The sequence below is a fragment of the Pan paniscus genome, chromosome 2 (genome assembly GCF_029289425.2).
Source record: "Pan paniscus chromosome 2, NHGRI_mPanPan1-v2.0_pri, whole genome shotgun sequence".
Lineage (NCBI taxonomy): Eukaryota > Metazoa > Chordata > Mammalia > Primates > Hominidae > Pan > Pan paniscus.
The window spans coordinates 32,410,622-32,433,321 of NC_085926.1; the positions used below are offsets into that span (position 1 = coordinate 32,410,622).

Below are 22,700 nucleotides of genomic sequence, written 5' to 3' on the forward strand. Positions count from 1 at the left end.
AAACATAGATACAGTACAGGTTGCAAAGGTACCCTAAGAGAATATTCGGGACCTTCCTGAGGGGCAGGGTGTGAGGAACTCTAGGAACCCATGTGTTTAGAGAAACAGAGGTAGCTGGGATCAGAACCTGCAGCTCCATTGGGCCTCATTAGAGGATGCTGAACTGACTCAAGAGAATGGGACTATCGAAGGGTTTTATGTTAAGACTTTAAGGTGTTTTAAAGTTGATGATGATTGCTGTGTGGACGGTGGATTGGAAGTGAGCTGATAGAAGTTTTTATTAAAGGTGGCATTTCAAGCAATGGGGAAAAAGTGAGCTGTCCAGAAGATAGGTTAATACAATTGATTGACTGATTGGATACAATCAGAACCCTACTATTTGCCCTAGTTCATGCCATCTACAAAAATAAATCTCAGGCTGGGCGCAGTGGCTCACACCTATAATTCCAGCATTTTGGGAGGCCGAGGCGGGTGAATCACCTGAGGTCAGGAGTTTGAGATCAGCCTGGCCAACGTGGTGAAATCCTATCTCTACTAAAATACAAAAAAAAATAGCTGGGCCTGGTGGTGGGTGCCTGTAATCCGAGCTACTTGGGAGGCTGAGGTGGGAGAATTACTTGAACCTGGGAGGCAGAGGTTGCAGTGAGCCGAGATCACGCCATTAAACTCCAGCCTGGGCAACAAGAGTGAAGCTCCGTCTCAAAAAATAATAACAATAATAATACAAAAATAAATCCCAGATGACTAAAGAACTAAAAATTGTATGTATATTTTTAAAGGAAGCAAATATTTATTTTTAATGTAGGGGACTATTTTACTTATTTATGAATTAGGTTCTCACTTCGTCACCCAGGCTGGAGTGCAGTGGCCCAATCACAGCTTACTGCAACCTCTAACTCCTAGGCTCAGGTGATCCTCCGGCCTCGGCCTCCTGAGTAGCTGGGACTACAGGTGCATACCACCATGCCTGGCCAATTTTTAAAAATTTTTTTTTTTGTAGAGATGCGGGTCTCACTATGTTGCCCAGGCTGGTCTCGAACCCTTGGCTTCAAGTAATCCTCCTGCCTGTCTTGGCCTCCCAAAGCACTGAGATTACACCTACTGCCTCTTTTCTTTTTTTTTTTTTAAGTAATTTTGAGATAGAAAACAAGACACAAAACCCAGAAACTATAAAAAATGATGCATAGATTTGACTGTATAAAAACTTTTAACTTTAGTCAAACAAAAGACTAAAAATAAAGGCAAATGAGAGATGGAGAGAATATATTTGCAATGTCTATAAGAGACTAAGTAAGTTAGTATTTAGAATATAAAGAGTTCTTTGAATCCATAATAAAAATGGAAGCAATAGAAAATTAGGCCAAGAACGTGAAAAGGCAGTAGCCAATAAACATATGAAAAGATATCCAATCCACTAGTAATTAAGGAAATGAAAATTTAAATAGTACGATACTATTTCCATTCTTTTTAAATACTGTTAATCTGTGTTGGCAAGATTCCCTGTGGAGGGAGACAGGTATCTCTTTTGGATAACATTTTGGTAATAAACAACAAAATCTTAAACGTGCATATGCTTTCACTCAGTAATTTCACTTCTAGGAGTCTATCAGAAATATTCATACAGAGACCAGGCATGGTGGCTCACGCCTGTAATCTCAACACTTTGGGAGGCCGAGGCGGGCAGATCACGAGGTCAGGAGATCGAGACCATCCTGGCCAACACGGTGAAACCCCATCTCTACTACAAATACAAAAAAATTAGCCGGGCGTGGTGGTGCATGCTTGTAGTCCCAGCTACACGGGAGGCTGAGGCAGGAGAATGGTGTGAACCCGGCAGGCAGAGCTTGCAGTGAGCGGAGCTTGTGCCACTGCACTCCAGCCTGGGCGACTGGGAGAGACTCCATCTCAAAAGAAAAAAGAAAGAAATATTCATACAGATACAAAGAAGTACATCTAATTCTTTGCAGGGTTGTTTGTATTAATGAAAAACTGGAGATGTGCTAAATGCCCACCAATAAAAGATTAAGTAGGTCATTCTCCACCAGAGGCAATTTTGCCCCCCAGGGGACCTACAGCAATGTCTGGAGACATTTTTGGTTGTTGTAAGTGGGCAGTGGGTAAAGGCTGGCATCTCGTAGGTAAAGGCCAGGATGCTGTGATAAGACCACCTATAGGACAGCCACCTACAACAAAGAATTATCCAGCCCCGAATGTCAGTAATGCCAAGGTTGAGAAACCCTGGGTTAAATAAAGCCACTGCCATACTGGGAAATACTATATAGCCAATGAAAAGAAAAAGGTAAAATTATATTTGTATGACATTAAAGATCTCTAAGATGTATCATTTTAAAACTGCTTTTTTGAAACTTAATATGTGGTTCTTACAATATAAGAAAACAAAACAAGTGGATTTTAAAACTACTAAATATCACTTGCCCTCCCCAGAGGCAAGTGCTGTTACCAGCTTCTTATGTGTCCTTCCAGAATTACCCCCAGCATGGACAAACATAGAATCTGGTTTTCGGTATGCTGCAAACAGGTGACTCTGCTGTGAAGTTACATTCAGAAACCAGTGGTGCATCATTGAGCTGCCCAAGGCCTGGAGCTCAGGACCCCGGACATATTTCCTAGATTATTCTCCCTCCCTTGGGTTTCTATGGCATTTTCATTTATAGATACAAAACAAAACTATGTGCTGGGGGGAACAGGAGCATGGGCAGGACTCTGGAGCAAGATTCTGATGTTGGTGAGTGAGACAGGACCTAGAGGAAGCCATGGGGCAGGTTTCTCAGCCAGTGGGTGTCAATGAGATTGCATAAAGGCTATTAGATGATGATGACTTTAACAGGGAGGCACGGGTGAATCTCCTTACACTCAGTGCAAAATTCAGCCAAAGTTGGGAGCATACCACATTCCTCTTCCTGTCTGCCACTGCCAAGCAGTCATTTATGGGCCCACTAACATTTACAAATGCAGGCTCCAGGCACTGCATCCTTATCCGCATCTCTGACTTTCTGAACAAGCCTGGCTTTCATCTCCTGGGGATTTCCTGGAAAGCCTCTTAGAGTTGGGTCTGAGGCTTTTGATGTTAGCTTTCATCAGTTACTTCTCCTGCTCCTGCTTTCTCTCACTGAAGTATCATTCCAAGGTCAGATGCAGGGACAGTGGGGTTGGGTGACCTACCAGCATCCAGTCCAGGGCTTCCAAAAGGAAAGGTGTCTGGTGCCATCTTTAGCCAGACACAGGCACACTCAGTGGACCAGATTTGGCAGAGGCACGAGGGCTCAGGTCTGCTGAGGAAATGTTCCCAAGCATGGGTGGCAGGAGACAGGGTCCTGAGACCACCAGACACCTCCCCAGCCCAATCAGAAGCAGACGTCTCTTGAAAACTGCCTCTTGAGTTTTCTATAGAGATTTTTCATCGTAGACCTCAAAATCTCCTTTCTTTCTGGAAGGATGCTCAGCCAGGCTGAGAACCTGGGCAAACTTTCTGGTACCTGGCTGGTTGTGGGTGTACACTCAAGCTGCAACCAGACTAGTTTGGTTCCAGAGTCCTCAGGGGACCATCACTTTTCTCAGATCATGTCAGCTTCCTTCATCTCTTGTGAAATTTAAACCCTCTGCTCCTTCCAAAAAATCATGTCTTCTTTCTAGTAAGAATTCTGACAGAATGGAGTCAGAAAGGACACAGGTTCCAGGGAGTGATGTTTCTTATCTGGAATTCTAATTCCAGTGATTCTGTGGTATCATGGCTGGTCTGTGGGACCCTTGCTTTGAGTTGAGGGCTCTTGCAGTGTTACTTTTAAACCCCTGGACATGGCTGGGCACCGTGGCTCACACCTGTAATCCCAGCACTTTGGGAGGCTGAGACGGGTGGATCACTTGAGGTCAAGAGTTCGAGACCAGCCTGACCAATATGGTGAAACCCTGTCTCTATTAAAAATATAAAAATTAGCCGGCCGTGGTGGTGCACACCTGTAGTCCCAGCTACTCAGGAAGCTGAGGCAGGAGAATCGCTTGAACCCAGAAGGCAGAGGTTGCAGTGAGTGGAGATAGCGCCACTGCACTCCAGCCTGGGTGACAGAGCGAGACTCTTTCTCAAAAGAAAAAAATAGGCCGGGCGCGGTGGCTCACGCCTGTACTCTCGACACTTTGGGAGGCCAAGGCATGCAGATCGCAAGGTCAGGAGATCGAGACTCTCCTGGCCAACATGGTGAAACCCTGTCTCTACTAAAAATACAAAAATTAGCTGGGCATGGTGGCGCATACATGTAATCCCAGCTACTTGTGAGGCTGAGGTAGGAGAATCCCTTGAACCAGGGAGGTGGAGGTTGCAGTGAGCTGAGATGTTGCCACTGCACTCCTGCCTAGCGACAGAGTGAGACTCCATCTCAAAAAAATAAAATAAATAAAATAAACCCCTGGACATTTATGTTAGATATTTTATTTTTATGACAGTTCAATATAAAAGAACAAACCGTTACGAGAGGAGCTAGAAGGCACCTTAAGAGGCAAAGTGAACCCTTTGGACAGCATCACTTTGAAGTTACTCTACACAGAAACATCTGTCTTCCAGGAGCCTCCCAGCTGCTTCACTCCGTCCTGAAGTCAGAACCCCTACCTCCAGTCCTCTCTGAATTCAGGCGTGTTTGTGCATTTGCTTTTCTAACTGGGAACATGAAGACACCTGAGAGGGTTGGAGCTGGCGGGAGGAGGACAGGGATAAACACCCCAGCGCCTTTTCCCCACTATTGTCTTGTTCTTTCTTCTACTTCACCTTTGCTTTTTTTTTTAACTTGTATATTAAGTTCAGGGGTACTTGTGTAGGTTTCTTATATGGTAAACTTGTGTCATGGGAGGGGGTTGTTGTACAGATTATTTTGTCACCCAGGAATTAAGCTTCTAAATAATTCAGGGGGCCCCAGCATTTGCAGAAGTTACCTACTGGCTTTAGAAGAATTTCTGAAAAGTTTGATGTCAGTCAAATCTTTTTTTTTTTTTAACTTAATATGCTGGCTAAGATGCTGGCTATTTAAAGTTGGAATGAATGAATCCCTGGGCAAAAAGGAAGCTTTTAGGAGCACGCATAAGCACACACCATACTCTGGCTAAATTAGATTTTCTAAAATTGGGCTTTCCTAAAGAAAGTCATATGGTAGATGGCCATAGGCCCAGTGAACCGAATTCAGAAAGTGTTATTTCATGAGCAAGTTTCCCAGAAAGGTTCGAGATGTTTCTGATAGAGCAGGAATGTACTTCCTACTACACAGTACTCAGCCCTGGAAGCTCAGAGCAGGAAGACCTGACCTGCACAGGCCCCTTTTGTTGGCTGGGAAACTTCCACATCCCTGTGTCACCATGAAAAAGAGCTAACTTTGTCTTCAACGACGAGTTGGAAAATTATTTTAATCTCTGCATTAAACTAGATGCAAAATTGCCTCTCTACCTAGGAATCACGCTGCATAATCCCACATTATCTGCATTTTCAGTCATGCCTTGAATAATGATACTTGAGTTCTTGAGGAGGTCATTGTGGGGCTGGGAAGACCCCTAGACTTCCCCATGTAGATGTGGCCTGGAAGTAAGACTAACGTAGCAGCAAAGCCCTGGCGATCATGCACACTCCTGAGTAAGGCAGAGGTGTGAATCATTATATCACCATGGCTGGCTAGCTTCAGAGGAACCGAAAAAATGAAAACACTTGCGTTGCTCATTAGCAAAGGGAAATACACAAATGTTGAGGGACTCTTTGTGTCACAGCCACACTCTTCTGTTTCGATCTGGTAAGCAGAGCACTCTCCATACCTGCTTCAAGCTTCCAGCTGAGAGTTCTCTTTTAGCTGTTGTACCTATTGCTGAGGATCTTGATAGTGGGCTAGCAACAAGGGGCTTTAGAAAATAAGAGCATTTCAGCATCAACTGTTTTAACTGGAGTTAGATCCATTTTGTGATTTGATTTGATTTTTATTTTTTTAGAGACAGACTCTCACTCTGTCTTGCAGGCTGGAGTGCAGTGACGTGATAATAGCTCACTGCAACCTCAACCTCCTAGGCTCAATTGATCCTCCCACCTCAGCCTCCCAAGTTGCTGAGACCACAGGTGCATGCCACCACGCCCAGCTAGTTTTTGTATTTTTTGTAGAGACAGGGTCTTGCTTGTTGCCCAGGCTGGTCTCAAACTCCTGGCTTCAGGTGATCCACCCGCTTTGGCCTCCCAAAGTGCTGGGATTGCAGGCGTGAGCCTGGGATGCCAGGCGTGCACCAGGCCCCATTTTGTGATTTAATTCTCATTGTAGACTGACATTTTCTATAGCAGAATTTTTCAACAGTAGTACTGTAGTTGAGGGGCCACATTTGGGGCTGGAGATGGGTAATTCTTTACTATGGGAGCTCTCCTATTTATTGCAGGGTGCTTAGCAGCACCCTGGGCCTCTACCCACTAAATGCCAGTAGCAACCCCCATCCCCGCAAATTGTGTAAACCAAAAATATATACACACATTGCCAAATGTCCCATAGGACACAAAATCATATACCCATACGCTAACACACCCATATACTAACACACACACACACACACACACACACACACACTTTAAGACTCGCTGCTCTGGCCAGGCGCGGTGGCTCACACCTATAATCACAGCACTTTGGGGAGCTGCGGCAGGCAGATCACTTGAGTTCAGGAGTTTAAGACCAGTCTGGCCAACATGGTGGAACCCCCTCTCTACTAAAAATGCAAAAATTAGCTGGGCATGGTGGTGCATACCTGTAGTCCCAGCTACTCTGGAGGCTGAGGCAAAAGAATCGCTTGAATCTCGTAGGCAGAGTTGCAGTGAGCCAAGATCATGCTACTGCACTCCAGCCTGGGCAACAGAGTGAGACTCCATCTCAAAAAAAAAGAATCACTCCTTCATAGGAGAGAGGCAGTGTATAAAATAATCTTTTTCCTAAATTGGTTGTGCATTTTAAATAGATTCCTGGCTGGAAACAATGGCTTACGTCCATAATCCCAGCACTTTGGGAGGCCAAGGCAGGGGGATTGCTTGAGCTCAGGAGTTTGAAACCAGCCTGGGCCACATGGCAAAACCCCGTCTCTACTACAAATATGAAAATTAGCCAGGCATGATGGCACACGCCTGTAATCCTAGCTACTTGAGAAGCTAAGGTGGGAGGATGACTTGAGCCCAGGAGGCAGAGGTTGCAGTGAGCTGAGATTGGTTCACTGCACTCCTGCCTGGGGAACAGAGCCAGACTCTATCTCAGAAAAACAAAAACTAAATAACTAAATAAATAAGTAGATTCTAAGATTTTACACACATTGAACCCTGTGTGTTACTGGTTTGTTCCCTACATGGAGTAGACAGGTTTTCTCTTTGGCCTTCACAGAAGCTCAGACTGTTCCTCATTCTACTTTCTTGTACTCATGCATTGCTAGTAGTTTTCATCTGGTTATTAATTCAGTAGCAGGCCGTTAAGCATGTTCACTCGTGCTGCGATATTTCTTAGTGAGCTCTCACCACATGCCCTGATGGTGAGCAGCCTCACCTCTTAAACAGGATTCCTGCATGGTTGAGAACCCGTCCACCTTTCTCGGCTTGTTATGATCAGAGCTTACACTTTTGGGAGGTAGAACTGCATCTGACATGGAGGAACATGGTCCTTAGAGTTTCAGACCTGGATTCAAATCCCACTTCTGCTTACAAGCCAGATAGCCTTGGACTGATGATTGAACCTGCATGCCTCAGTTTCCCCTTATGAACATCGGGATGATTTTGTCTACCTGGCAGGGTTCTGCATGGCCTTAGCGAGATCACGTATGTCAGACATCAGTAAATGGTAACTTGTTATCTGTCAGTTGATAGCTGTAAGGTATGAATTACCATCTTTGTAGGTCAAAAACCATCAAATATTGGCAACTTCATACAATTGGGCCTAATATGTAAACCCCAGGTCACCATCACGCTGTCCTCTTTGCTCTGTGGATATCCAGCAGATGAAAGGGATGGTTCTGCTTTGTTATTTTCTTGTTTTCCTGCTTCTTCTGCCCTGGGGGCTTCCTGCCGGCACAATCTAACAAACTTCAGAGAGGACGAAGTCAGTCTCTGCCGTCATCAGTGTTCACAGACAGTAGTTTCAAAGTGTGTACCACATGAAGTTGCAGTCTTCCAACCTTCCAGCCAGTGTGTATGGAAATAACCTGAATTGTATTAATAGCAGTTCTTCAATGTGGGCCTGCCGGGGGATGCTTGGTTGTTTTCCGTTGTTTGTTCCCTGGGTGCCCGTCTTGGGCAAACATTTCTCTGATGTCTCTATTTATGTGGCAGGTCACCCTGCTGATTGCCTTCATCTGCGTGCGGAGCTCCCTGTGGACCAACTACAGCGCCTACAGCTACTTTGAAGTGGTCACCATTTGCGACTTGATAATGATCCTCGCCTTTTACCTGGTCCACCTCTTCCGCTTCTACCGCGTGCTCACCTGTATCAGCTGGCCCCTGTCGGTAAGAGAGTGGTCTGGCCCTGTCCTCCGCATGCACAAGTCAGGATGTTAGCTAGAGTACTGAGACCTGACAGAGTTTTTCCCGTCTGCCCATCTCACCTCTTTAACCATTCTTTGCTGCCTCTGCCCTGAATTTCCTATTGTTTGGTGGACATCTCTGCTTGATGTCCTGCTGGTTTTTAAAACTCACTTTCCAGCTACAAGAAGGCTGTGGCTGGCCGGGCGCGGTGGCTCACGCTGGTAATCCCAGCACTTTGGGAGGCTGAGGCGGGCGGATCACGAGGTCAGGAGTTCGAGACCACGGTGAAACCCCGTCTCTACTAAAAAATACAAAAAATCAGCCGGGCGTGGTGGCGGGTGCCTGTAGTCCCAGCTACTCAGAGAGGCTGAGGCAGGAGAATGGCATGAACCCAGGAGGCAGAGCTTGCAGTGAGCCGAGATCGAGCCACTGTACTCCAGCCTGGGTGACAGAGTGAGACTCCGTCTCAAAAAAAAAAAAAAAAAAAAAAGAAGGCTGTGGCTATTGCCCCATGCTTACTTTCTCAAGCAACAGAGAATGTGTGTGTGTGTATGAATTGGGAAAAGGAACAGGAAGGAAATTGTAGGTGAAGATGATGGGTATTGATGCTGTTGTGAGGATTGAATGATAGGATTTTCTGGCTAAAAGAGACTAGTGGGGGCTGAGGAGACAGTCAGAAGTTGCCAGACTTTTTCTTCCCACTGTATTATTTTTTAAAGCTTCATTGAGATGCAGTTCATATGCCGTATTGTTCACCCATTTCAAGGGTACAATTCAGTGGAGTTTAGTATATTTCCAGAGTTGTCCAACAATTACTACAGTCAACTTGAGAACATTTTCATCATTTCAGAAAGAAATTCCATACCTTTTAGCTGTCACCTCCCTACCACTCATCCCTCCAGTCCTAAGCAATCACTAATCTTCTGTCTCTAAAATTTTTCTACTCTGAACATTTCATGTAAATGGAATTGTATATGTGGTCTTTTGTAACTGGCATCTTTCACTTAGCTGAATGTTTTCATGGTTCATCCATGTTGTAGCAGGTATCAGTATTTCTTTCCTTTTTTTTCTTTTTAGAGACAGGGTCTCACTCTGTCACCCAGGCTAGAGTGCAGTGATGTGATCGCGACTCACTGCGGCCTCAACCTCCCAGGCTCAGGTGATCTTCCCACCTCAGCCTCCCGAGTAGCTGAGACTACAGGTGCATGCCACCACACCTGGATAATTTTTGTGTTTTTTTTTTTACAGAGATGAGGTTTCACTGTGTTGCCCAGGCTGGTTTCAAACTCCTGGCCTTAAGCAATCCTCCCACTTTGGCCTCCCAAAGTGCTGGGATTACAGGCATGAGCCACCATGCCAGCCTTTTTATAACCAAATATTATTCCATTGTATGGATAGACCAGACTGCATTTTGTTTTTCATTCATCTTCAGTGGACCTTTGGGTTGTTTTTACCTTTTGGCTATTACGAATAATGCTGCTATGAGCATTCATATACAAGTTTTTTGTGTGGACATATTTTCATTTTTCTCTGGTATGTATCTAGGAGGGGAATTACTGAGTCATATGGTCACTTTGTGTTTAATTGTTTGAGGAACTGCCAGACTGTATGCCAAAGTGGCTCACTGTTTTACATTCCCACCAGGAGTGTATGAAGGTTCCAATTTCACAACATCTTTGCCAACACTTATTATCTGACTTTCTGATTCCAGCCATTCTAGTGAGTGTAAAGTGTTATTTCCTGTGGTTTTGATTTTCATTTCTCCAGTGACTAATGATGTTAATCATCTTTTCATGTGCTTTTGGCCATTTGTATATTTTCTTTGAAGAAATGTCTATTCGAGTCCTTTGCCTATTTTTTAATTAGGTTATTTGTCTTTTCATTATTGAGTTGTGAGAATTCCTTCTATAGTCTGGATAAAAGTCCCTTATCAGCTATATGACTTGAAAATATTTTCTCTGTTGTTTTTCACTTTTTTGATGGTGTCCTTTAAAGCACAAGCTTTTAATTTTGATAAATTTAGTTTATTTATTTTTTTTCTTTTTTAGCTCACGCTTTTCTTATAAATAAGAAGCCATTGCCAAATTCAGATTGTGAAAATTTACTTCTTTTTTTTTTTTTTTTTTTTTGAGATGGAGTCTCGCTCTGTCGCCCAGGCTGGAGTGCAGTGGCGCGATCTCGGCTCACTGCAAGCTCCGCCTCCCGGGTTCACGCCATTCTCCTGCCTCAGCCTCCCGAGTAGCTGGGACTACAGGCGCCCGCCACCACGCCCGGCTAATTTTTTGTATTTTTAGTAGAGACGGGGTTTCACCATGTTAGCCAGGATGGTCTCGATCTCCTGACCTCGTGATCCGCCCACCTCGGCCTCCCAAAGTGCTGGGATTACAGGCGTGAGCCACCGCGCCTGGCCGAAAATTTACTTCTATGTTTTCTTCCAAGAGTTTTATAGTTTTAATTTATACATTTACGTATTTGATCCATTTTGAGTTAATGTTTTTTGCATAGGGTGTGAGGTAAGGGTTCAATTTCATTCTATTGCATGTAGATATCCAATTATCCCAGCATCGTATGTTGAAAAGACTATTCTTTCCCCCATTGAATGGCATTGGCACCCTTGTTGAAATCAGTTGACCATTAAATACATGGATTTAGTTCTGGACTCTCAATTCTATTCCATTGATCTATACGTCTGTCGTTATGCCATTATCACACTATTTTGATTACTGTAGCCTTGTAGTAAGTTGTAAAACTAGCAAGTATGCAGCCTCCCAATTATTCTTCTTTTTTAGGATTGATTTGGATCGTTACAATTCCATGTGAATTTTAGAATCGGGTTTTCAATTTCTACAAAAATCAGCTGGGATTATAATAGGAATTATGTTGAATCCATAGATCAATTTGGAGAATATTGCTATCCTAATAATATTAAGTCTTATCCATGAACATGGGAAGTTTTTCCATTTTTTTAGATAATCTGTTATTTCTTTCAATGTTTTGTAGTTTTCAGAGTAAAAGTGTTTTTTGTTTGTTGCTTTGTTTGAAACAGGTTCTTGCTCTGTTACCCAGGCTGGAGTGCAGTGGCAAGATCATAGCTCCCTGCATCCTCAAACTCCTGGGCTCAAGCAATCCTCTTGCCTCAGCCTCCCAAAATGCTGGGACTACAGGCATGAGCCACTGTGCCTGGCCTGAACTTTTTAAATTAAATTTGTGTCTGAGCATTTTATTCTTTTTGATGCTATTTTAAATCAATTTTTTTCTTAATTTTATTTCCAGATTGTTCATTGCAAGTGCATAGGAATCCAATTACTTTTTGCATATTGATTTGTGTTGTCAACTGTGCTGAACTACTTAGTAGTTCTAATATATTTTTCTAATATATTTTTAGTGGATTCCATAGGATATTCTGTAAACATGATCTGCAAATAGAGATATTTTTACTTCTTCCTTTATAATCTGGATGCCATTTATTTCATTGTCTTGCCTTATTGCAAGAAATTAGTTGACTAAATTAGACAAATATTGAATAGAAATGGCAGAGCAGCCATCATTATCTTTTTCCTGATGTTAGGAGGAAAGCATTCCTTCTTTCATCATTAAATATAACATTGGGTGTGAGTGTTTTGTAGAAGCCCTTTATCAAGTTGAAGAAGTTCCCTTCTAGCGTTACTTTGTTGAGTGTTTTTATCATAAAAGAGTATGAGATTTTGTCAACTGCTTTTTCCATATCTACTGAGGTGATGAGTTTTTCTCCCATTATTAGTATGGTGTCTTACATTGTTTTTTGTTTTTTTTGTTTTGTTTTTTTAGACAGGATCTTGGTCTGTCATCCAGGCTGGAGTGCAGTGGTATAATTATGGCTCACTGCAGCCTTTATTTCTCAGGCTCAAGCGATCCTCCCACCTCAGCCTCTTGAGTAGCTGGGACCACAAGTGTGCACCACCATGCCTGGCTAATTTTTTTTTTGTTTTTGGTAGAGATAAGGTCTCCCTATGTTGCCCAGGCTGGTCTTGAACTCTTGGGCTCAAGTGATCCTCCTTCCTCGGCCTCTGAAAGTGTGGCGATTACAGGCATGAGCCCCCACACCTGGCCTGGTTTGTTTGTATATGTTGGGCCAACCTTGCATTCCTGGGGTAAATTCCATTTGGCCATAATGTATAACCCATTTTATATGCTGGTATATTCAGTTTGCTAATATTTTGTTGAGGATTTTTTGCATCTGTATTTAAAAGAGATATTGTTGGTCTGTAGTTCTCTTTTTTTCTGATGTCCATCTGGTTCTGATATCAAGTTAATACTGGCCTCACAGAATAATTTAGGAAATATTCCCTCCTTTTTTATCTTTTGAAAGAGTTTGTGCAGAATTGGTATTAATTATTCCTTAACTATTTGGTAGAATTTAGCAGTGACACCATCTGGGTCTCAGCTTTTCTTGTGGGTAATTTTTTTTATTGTTAATTCGAACTCTAATTTTACCATCTTTTCAGATTGTATCATTTATTCTGGAGTCAATTTTAGTAGTATATATGTCTAGGAATTTGTCCATTTCATCTAAGTCATTGAATTTATTGGCATGCAATTGTTTATTGTATTTCTTACATTCTTTTTATTTCTGTAAGTGCAGTAGTAATGTTTCCTCTTTCGTTTGCATCTTCTCTCTCTCTTTCTCTTTGATCAATCTAGCTGAAGATTTGTCAATCTGGTTGATCTTTTCAAGAACCAGTTTTTGGTTTCATTGATTTTTTTATTGTTTTCCTATTATCTTAATAAATTTTGCTTTAATCTTTATTATTTTCTTTCCTCTTCTTGCCTTAGGTTTAGTTTGATCTTCTTTTCCTAGTGTCTTAATGTATAATATAGTTTGGATATCTGTCCCCTCCAAATCTCATGTTAAAATTTGATTCCCAGTGTTGGAGGTGGGGCCTAGTGGGAGGTGTTTGGATCATGGGGGCAGATCCCTTGTGAATGACTTGGTGCTGTTCTAGTGGTAATAAGTGAGTTCTTGCTCTGTTAGTTCCCATGAGAACTGATTATTAAAGAGAGGCTGGCACCTTCCTCCCCTCTCTCTTGCTTCCTTCCTCTTGGCTGTGTGATGCCTGCTCACCTTCACCTTTGCTTCAGAAAGTAGAAGCTCCCTGAAGCCCTCACCAGAAGCAGATACAGGTGCCATGCTTCTTGTACAGCCTACAGAACCATGAGGCAAATAAACCTCTTTTCTTTATTTATTGCCCAGCCATGGGTATTCCTTTATTAAAACAACACAAAACAGACTAAGATGATGTGGAAGGTCATCATCTAATTTGAGACCTTCCTTCTCCTTTAATATTGGCATTTACAGCTATAAATCTCCCTCTGATAACTGTTTTACTTGTATTCCATAATTTTGGTATATTGTGTCTTCATTTTCATACATCTCCAGGTATTTTCTAATTTCTCTTATGATTTTTTTTCTTTGATCCATTCATTATTTAGGAATATGTTGTTTAATCTCTATATATTTCCCTGATTTCCCTCTGCTCTTGATGTCTAATTTGATTCCATTGTGTTCAGAGAACATATTTTGTAGTCCTTCTTACCTTTATTGAAGTTTGTTTTATGGTCTGATATATCGTCTATCCTGGACAATGTTCTGTGTACATCTGAGAAGAATGTACTTTTATACATTGTATATTTGTATATTATACTTTTGCTGGATAGAGTTTTTATAGAGGATTTTTAGGTCTAGTCATTTTATGGTGTTGTTTGAATCTTCTATTTCCTTGTTGACCTTCTACCTGGTTGTTGTATACATTGCTGAAAGTAGGGATATTGAATTCTCCAACTATTATTTTTGAATTGTCTGTTTTTCTCCTTCATTTTTTTCATTTTTCACTTCATGTGTTTTGGCTCTTTTATTAGGTGCATATATGTTTATAATTGTTATATCTTACTTACGGATTCAGCTTTTCATTGTTATAAAATGTCCCTCTTTATTTCTAGTAACTTTTTTTTGTGTTTGATTCTATTTTGTCTGATGCAGTGTAGACACCCTGGCTTTCTTTTGGTTGTTGTTTGCATGCCATTTCCTTATCTTTGAATATAAAGTCTCTCTCCCATAGACAGCACATACTGTAGTTATTTCTTGTTTTGCTTTGGTTTTTTAATCCAATCTGACCACCTCTGCATCTTGATTAGATTGTTTAATTGTTCACACTTAACATTATTACCCACTGTTATTTTGAGAGAAATTTCTTTTGTGTTTCTAAGTTCTAAGGCCCCTTTCAAAGTTATGGCATTTTTTTCTGCTTCTTTTGAGAACAAATTCCTCTGGGGCTTACCTGATGCAGATACTGAACAAGCAAAGGAGAGAACAAAAGCTCAGGGACAAGCACAAGAGTGGGCTGCATGAGGAGTGAAAGTTGGAAGGACAGACTCAGCCACACATTTTTGGCTGAGATGCTATTGAAGTACTTCCGGTTAGGATTCTCTCAAGTTGGTTTTCTCTGCCCCATGTCATCCTCCTCTGTCTTAATAGTTGAGAATCTTGGAGGTGGGGAACTTGCAGTTACTCATCTGTTCTTCAGTTAAAATCTCTGTGATCTATCTTGTGATATTCCTTTCTAGTCACTAAGGGAGAAACCAGGGTCTTTGATTTTACATGGCTTTGAGAGGAGCTACAGCTTTAAATTGGAATGCTTTTCCAAAAGTTAATAGCTGCCTGCCCTAAGGGGCAGAACTTCATGAAGGAATGATTTCTAAATTCTCATTGAAGACAACTGATAATGGATGCACCCTGGATTCAGAGCAAGCACTGGAAGTGGCCCCCAGCCTCAGTTCTTCTCGGATCTGATGTTTAATGGGGAAGAGAAAGGGTGAGATGGAAGCTTTCCCTCGCCACTGAAAGGCCCGTCTCATCCAGGGCCTGCAAGGATGCTGATTAATCATGATGAGTGAGTGGGGTGGAAATGCATGGCCCATGGGCCAAGGCGAGAAGCAAAGGTGGAACCAGTCCTGCCAGTGGATTCATTGGCAGAGCTTGGCCGGGAGGGCACTCTTCTGGAGAAAAGAGAAGAGGGAATGACAGAAAAAAAAAAAAGGCAGGAAGGCTCAGGAATGAGAAAGCCAGCTGCCACCACACATCCACAGGCACTTCACAGAAGTGCCACTGATCTCATTCTAGAGTCTGAGTCTCACGGGACCCTGGGAATGAATACCTCTCAAGTCCACACTTGGGGCCATTCACAGAGTGGGCTGACACTCCCATCAGTCACACAAGACCAGCACATTGTTAGCCCAGAACTTTCTCCGAAGCAGAAGAGAAAGGCAAATATCTCTTTAAGGTACTTTGCTTCTCCGAGCTGGAGCTTTGTTTAAACTCTCCAGCCGGGAAGTTGCAAGAAGCTCGTTTGCTTTTTAGTAGCTTTAGCCAGAGGTTAAGGCACTGTCCACAGATTGCTCTCAGGAGTAGAGGCGTCCTTAGTGGCTATCTCTGCTCACACCAGAAGCTTCCTTTCTCTCTGTCCTCTTCCCTTCCTGCCTGCCCGGCATCACTTCTGTCTTGCTTGGCCTCTTCCTGGTCAGCCCCCACGTTGGCTGCCTGCGAGCGGCTCTGCTCATCCCATTTGCGTGTTGCAAGGGAGAAGAGGAAGCGTCACTCTCTCCCTTTCTTTTCATCTCTTCTGATGCCCAGTTGCTCTTCCCGGACCAGAAATGGACTGCCCTACCCACTTATTTGCTTTGTTTCTGCCCCCAGGAACTTCTGCACTATTTAATCGGTACCCTGCTCCTCCTCATCGCCTCCATTGTGGCAGCTTCCAAGAGTTACAACCAGAGCGGACTGGTAGCCGGAGCGGTGAGGATGTTTTGGGGAGCCTTTAGGAATGAATTCTTATTTAAAATGCTCATTTTCTTCCTGATGGGGGAAGAGAAGGGCTTGGTTTCTGGGGCATTCCTTTCATAGAATCAATACCTACCTTGATCCAGCCATCAGCTCTCTCCAAAGAGCCTTAAGCAGAGGCGTACAGTCCCAGAAGGTGGATTGTCAGGGCTGCCAGCAAATTCACAGAGCCCCAGCAGCCCAGGCCTCTCTCTCTTACAGGCACTACTGAAATCAGGGGGCCAGGCGGGTTTTAATTCACACACCCACTCTGATCATTTGCTCGTTGGCTGCCTCAGCACTATGCAGAGACAGATGCTGGGGCCTCTTTTGGGCCCAGTGGGAAATGTACTGTGATCAATTAGAGATACATGCCATGAGCCTGAGCTTTGCCATTCCTGATTTTTAACAGTATTCAGGCCAGGAAATAATACTCCTGTATCTTTCAGAGGCAAAAATTGATCCATCTGATAGCCATAAATAGAACTAGATGGAAATATACAAAAATACAGTCCTGTGAGATATATACATACATATATATGTATATACATACAGATGTATATACTATTTTTTTAAAGATTCATAGATTCCTGTCATCTGATTTCTGATTTAGCTAACTATTTATAGTTCAGTGGCCTGTGGGCCAACACTGATTTGCTTCACTGATGAGCAGACAAGATTTTAAAAATGAGTTTTGAGAAAAGCTCTCTCAAGCCAGATGTGGTAGCTAGCATGCACCTGTAGTCCCAGGCACTCGGCAGGAATGCTTGTGCCCAGGAGTTCGGTCTGGCCTGGGCAACGTACTGAGACCCTGTGTCTTAAAAAAAGAAAAAGAGAAAAAGAAAAGCTCTCTCTGTATGTGACATTCATTGTCTTTCACTTACATATATTACCAAAATTTTCCAGACTTTGGCCTGGGAGTGGGTTGGCTCCTGGAATTCCACTGAGGGATGGAGTCTCTCCTCTGAAGGTCAGCATGGGGGCAGAAGGTCACTGTAGACGGTGGCCAAACCTCCCAACACTGATGCTCCACATGGCGCTCCCACAGCCCACCATCACACCCCTCTGCCCCCTCTCTCTGCTGTCTCTGAAGAGAGGGATGGTTGCCCCCTGAAGCTTAACACCTGCCCAGCTACAGTGCAGGGTACTGGAAGAGGCACACAGGAGACCTGTGCCCACTGTGTTTCCGGGCCCACTTGAGGAGATTCCCACTGTGTTTGGTAATTCAGGTTGCACATAACTGTTTAGCCCTGGAATCTCTATATAGCTAACATTCATCATATGCTGTATGTGTGCCTAGGACCAAACCTGGGCTATGAGGAAGTTAGAAGAAATTTTTAAAATATGGTCCCTGCTTATAAGAAAGTGGTCGTCTAGCTTAGGAGACAAGACACATGAAACAATTAGCAAACAAGGCGTTGTAGTCTAGAATAGCATTCTGTAGCGATATAATAAACTGTTCAATTATGCAGTGCAGACAGTTGGGGACCGGGATGGTATATAACGTGCTAATTGTGCAGAACAGACAATGAGAGGCCGGGACAGGCTCTAATAGGCTAATTATGTGCTGTAGACAATTGGTACAAAAGGAGCCCAGGAAAAGAAACCCGGGGAAGAAGTGGATGTGGGCTGGTGGGGGCAGCTGTTTATGTAAAGCAGCATCTGGGCTTGAAAAGAAAACCAAACCTTGTTGAAAATCCTACCCTTAGCTGCCCCTGCACCATTCTCACCGGACACCAGTGGCGGTGTAGTGAAGTGGAGGCCTTTGTGTGGGTCTGAGAACACCTAGGCACCCGGTACTGCAGAGTGCGGACTCTGGAGCCAGGCTCCCTGGGCTCCCATCCCATATCTGGCCCTTGCTGGCTCTGTGGCCTTTGGCAAAACAGTTGACCGCCTGTACCTCTGTTTCTTTAGCTGTGAAATGGAGGAGCAGGGTGGGTAATCCTAGCACCCACCCAGCAGAGTTGTGAGGGTTAAAGGAATCAATACACCCACAGGGCCTCGCACCCTGGTAGGGATGTAGTAAAGTGGTCAGTAAGTTTTCACCACTGCAGCTGCCGGTGTTGTTCACAAGCAAGGAAAATGGCTGCAGGCTTCAAAGCCCAGAGATTCCAGAAGAAGCTACTGCCTCTTCCTCGACCATTTGATGAGCCTCCCACAGGCACTCTTCGTCTCCCAGCACCCGAATCTCATCTACAAGTGAGGGGGCTGGGCTAGGTCAGCCTTCCTCACACTTGAGCGCTGGATGACCCTGAGAAAGGGAAAGGGTGCTGCCTTGACTTAGTTGAGTCTAATATTGTTTAATATGTACAAACGTAAACCTAGATGTAAAGGCCTCGGCTTCTGGCTCTAATACGGCTATGAAGCCAGAATGGAACAGAAAGTCATTACAAATGAAATGCAAACAACGCCACTACACCACAAATCATGGGAACGTTCAGATTTTTTTAACCCAAATTAAAATTTCATCCTTTTCTTCTCTTTTGGTCCAGGATAATCAAAGTCCATTGGCTTAGCCCCAGCTTGCTTGTAAATGTAAACCCAGACCAGGCACTGAAGCTGCCAAGAGTGAAGACCGAGAGGCCTGGCTGCCAGCCCTGACCTGGCCCAACCTGGGGGACTGGGGCCAGTGGCTGGGCCTCGCGGGGCTTCCTCTCTGCACCTGATCCAGGATGAGGTGGTTGGGTTAGATGACTCTCCAAGCTCCTTTCTGGCCAGAGACATGAAGGGAACAAGCACAGAGATGAGAAGCAGACAGGATTGCCCGAGTAATTAGCCCTATGGCCTGTGAACTTCCTCTCCCCTCTCTCCACTGCAGATCTTTGGTTTCATGGCCACCTTCCTCTGCATGGCAAGCATATGGCTGTCCTATAAGATCTCGTGTGTAACCCAGTCCACAGGTGAGTTCTGGTTATCTGTGCACAGAGGATCTCTCAGGAACAGGGGGGGACGGCTTGTTCTTGACTTCAGCCATAGGGACAAACCCTGCTGTTGAGAAGGCTGTGTTCCAAGGGGACTTTAGAAGTAGTATTAGAGCACAGGGGCCAGCAAAGGGGAAGATGTGACCCCAGAATCTCCCCTCACATTCCCATCTCCACACATCCAAGGATGCCCTAACATTTCAGCCTCGGGTGGCCAAGCTTTTTTCTCTTTCTTGCTTGCTTGCTTTCTTTTTCTTTACTTTTCTTTTCTTTTTTTTTTTGAGATTGGGTTTTGCCCTGTTGTCCAGGCTGGTGCAGTGGTACGATCAGAGCTCACTGCAGCCTCCGCCTCCCAGGCTCAAGTGATCCTCCAACCTCAGCCTCCTGAGTACCTGGGACTACAGGTGTGCACCACCTAATTTCAATTTTTTTTTTTTTTTTTTTTTTTCAGAGGTGGAGTCTCACCATGTTGCCCAGGCTGGTCTCAAACTCCTGGGCTCAAGCAGTCCTCCCACCTCAGCCTCTGAAAGTGCTGGGATTATAGACATGAACCACCGCACCCAGCCAGCTTTTTCTTAAGTTTCCTAATGACAAAAATAAAATGTAGGTTTTTAGAAAATACAGATAAAAAATATGTTTAATAGAAACCGTCTGAACCAGGGACAGTGGTGTGTACCCATAGTACCAGCTACTCAGGTGGCTGAGGCAAGAGGATCACCTGAGCCCAGGAGTTTGAGACCAATCTGAGCAACATAGTCAGACTCCGTCTCTTAAAAAATAAAATAAAATAAGAAAAAGCCATCTGTCATCACACTACCCAGAAGTAGCACTGAGTATCCTTTCGATATTTTCTCTCTGAAAATATATATATCTGTTGCTTTTATTAAAAGGATCAAACTTCATGTGCTGTTTCATAATCTGTTTTTTCTCCTACTTAGCCACTGACCAAACATTTTCCCAACATCATTAGGAATTCTTAGCGACTCCGTGGGTTGCAGAATTAAGTCCATCTCATGACTGTGCAGTTTATTTAACTTGCCTCCTATTTGAGGGCATTACTCATGGAATCCTACACTGAGCCCATGTAGTGTAGGATTCCACTAATAAGAATCGTCTAGAACAGGCAGATTCATAGAGACACAAGGTAGACCCATGGCGGCCTGGGGCTGCGGGGAGAGGACTCAGGTGCGACTGCTAATGAGGATGAGGCTTCTTTTTGAGGTGATGAAAAGGCTCTAAAATTGTGGTTGCACAGTCCTGTGAATATACTGAAAAACACTTTAGATGGGAGAATTGTATGGTATGTGAATTATTAAAATATCCCAGTAAAGCTGTTTAAGAAAAAAAAGAATGATTTTTAAACGTAGAGAATATAGGGGAAAAGAGAAGTTAATAGGTGGTGTCTAACAGGATAAATCTATAAATATTGGTATAAATTGGTTTTTTAAATTATGGAAGAATCACCAAAAGAAATGGCTAAAAGGCTTGGGAGGTTGCTGCTGAGGAGTAAGACTGAGGTCGGGGGAGTGCGGATGGGAGTCACCTCTGCACTACCAAAGTTTTTTCCTTGTTTGGAAATGTATTTTTAAAAAATGGAATAATCTCAGTGAAAGTCGGCACTGGGTGGAGGACACAGGTGCCCCCCTGAGCAGAACTTGGAGTCAAACCTGTGGAGTGTGGCTTGTGGGTGGGCCACATCCCTGGCAAGCTGTCCTGACTGCCATTTCCTTCCCAAGATGCAGCCGTCTGATGAGGCCACAACCCCTAAGCCCCTCAGGAGCTTTGCAGAGAGGAGGACGTGTACTCCAGGCGAGGCCTCTGGACCTGTGTTCCTGTGCCAAAGTCCTGTCAGGCTGGTGGGCACCAGGAAAGGCCTGCACCCTCTTCCTGCTCTCCCAGGAAGCCAGCTCCCTGAGCTCCTGAGCCAGCCGGAAACTCTTCCTCCAGCCTTCCAGGGAGAACATCCCTCCCATTCTGGGAAAGGGAAAGCAGCCTCCAGGGAAATCTGTTTTCTGCCTTCCTGCTTCTAGAACCACCTCAGGTACTGATGAACCCCACTTAGCACAGCTGAAGGGGTTTGTGAATACTCCTGCCTAAATCCCTTCTACTTCACTCCTCAGGGGAGTGAAGCGCCTTAAGAAACAAAGCCCTCTCCTAATTTATCTAGCTTGTCAGTCCGGTCTTAGAGATACCCTCTTTCCTGAAGTGAGGTGTGCCTGTAGGAACACTATGTGGTCAGCCTGTCCCCAAGGAGATCTTGTGTCTCCTCTCCATCTCTGCCTTTGTTACCAGTGTGCATGTGTTTGTGTGTTTTTTAATAAAATATTGACTCGGCCAGTTGCACAAGGATTTCTTATTGAACCAGATGAAGGCTGTAAAACCTGGCCTGAAACAGTTTCCATTCGAGCTTGTGTCTGGCCCATGGCCCTCCACCCGTGCTCTGTGTGTGCCCCTTGCTGAACTGCTGGACTTCAGGTTTTCTCTCCATCTTGGGGGATAGTATAGCAGGGCAGAGTTTTAGGTAAACATGTGCAGGTTCTCATTTATATTCACGTCCTCCTTCTCCTGCAACACCAGTCTTCTCATTTTGGAAGGAGCTTTAGAGCAAGCTAAGGGTTGTGTTTACCCTATGATGATTAATGGTCTTGGCCTAAATGTGCTGTTTCCCTGATCTTGAGCTGCTCAGTTGGCTAGAAAAAGGAGGGATGGAACAATGTTTGAGCAACCCCATGTGCAAGGACCTACATTCACAACCACATCTAATAGCGATGGTAGTGACTGCAAGGGGGCAGGTTATAGGACCACATTTTTAGAAATGAAATCGGGGCTCCATCCCAAGGCACAGGGCAAGCCAGTGAGGAGCTGGGCTCAGGATCTAGGTCTGCCTGACTCCCAGCCCCATCCTTGCCTCTGCTGAGTGTTGCCGGAAATGGAAGCAGCCCCTGTGGGCTTTGAGCTGGAGCTCTGGGGCTACTCTTGTGGCTGCTGGCCAGCTCGGGGCATCGGGTTCTGTCTGGGATGATCTAAGGAAGCAGCACCCGTGGTGTATCTGGAGCCGAGTGCTGCTGATGGGAGGGGATCCTGTGTACCAGCTGGGCTGGAGCGGGAACACGGCTGAGCTGACCCTGGCACAGTCGGCTCCTCCAGGGCAATGGAATGGAGGAGTCTCCGCTGAGGAGGGCGCGGTCCAGGTGAGGCATTGGGTCTGGGAGCCCCCTGCCTGTGTGGTGACAATGCAGGCCTCGCCAAGCAACGAGGATCCGGGTTTGACCATTTGAGCCTCCCCCTAGGGGGGCAAAGGTGGGTGGAGGACAGTTGGAGGAATAGTAGCAGGAGCCAGAGTCTGCTCAGTGAGGAAGGAAAGCAAAACGCAGAGCCAAGTGAGGCCTCCACAGACAGCGAGCAGCGG

General features: G+C 44.4%; 1 protein-coding gene across 7 annotated transcripts in view; it reads left to right on the forward strand.

Annotated features, from left to right (window-relative positions):
- The window catches only part of CMTM7 (CKLF like MARVEL transmembrane domain containing 7), a 66,008-nt gene extending 44,377 nt beyond the window's left edge, over window positions 1-21,631 (forward strand). The window contains exons 2-5 of one of the 7 annotated variants that reach the window (XR_010111409.1): window positions 8,327-8,500; window positions 16,248-16,346; window positions 18,863-19,270; window positions 21,034-21,100. Coding sequence is in view for 5 of the 7 variants with exons in the window: in XM_063602231.1 (XP_063458301.1) it covers window positions 8,327-8,500; window positions 21,028-21,321 (468 nt within the window). In the remaining 2 variants the exon portion in view is untranslated. Of the gene's footprint in view, window positions 1-8,326; window positions 8,501-16,247; window positions 16,347-18,862 lie in introns of those variants that run through there. The other 6 variants (XM_063602230.1, XM_034956024.3, XM_063602229.1 and 3 more) reach the window with 6 other exon arrangements.
- The last annotated feature ends 1,069 nt before the right edge of the window (window positions 21,632-22,700 follow it).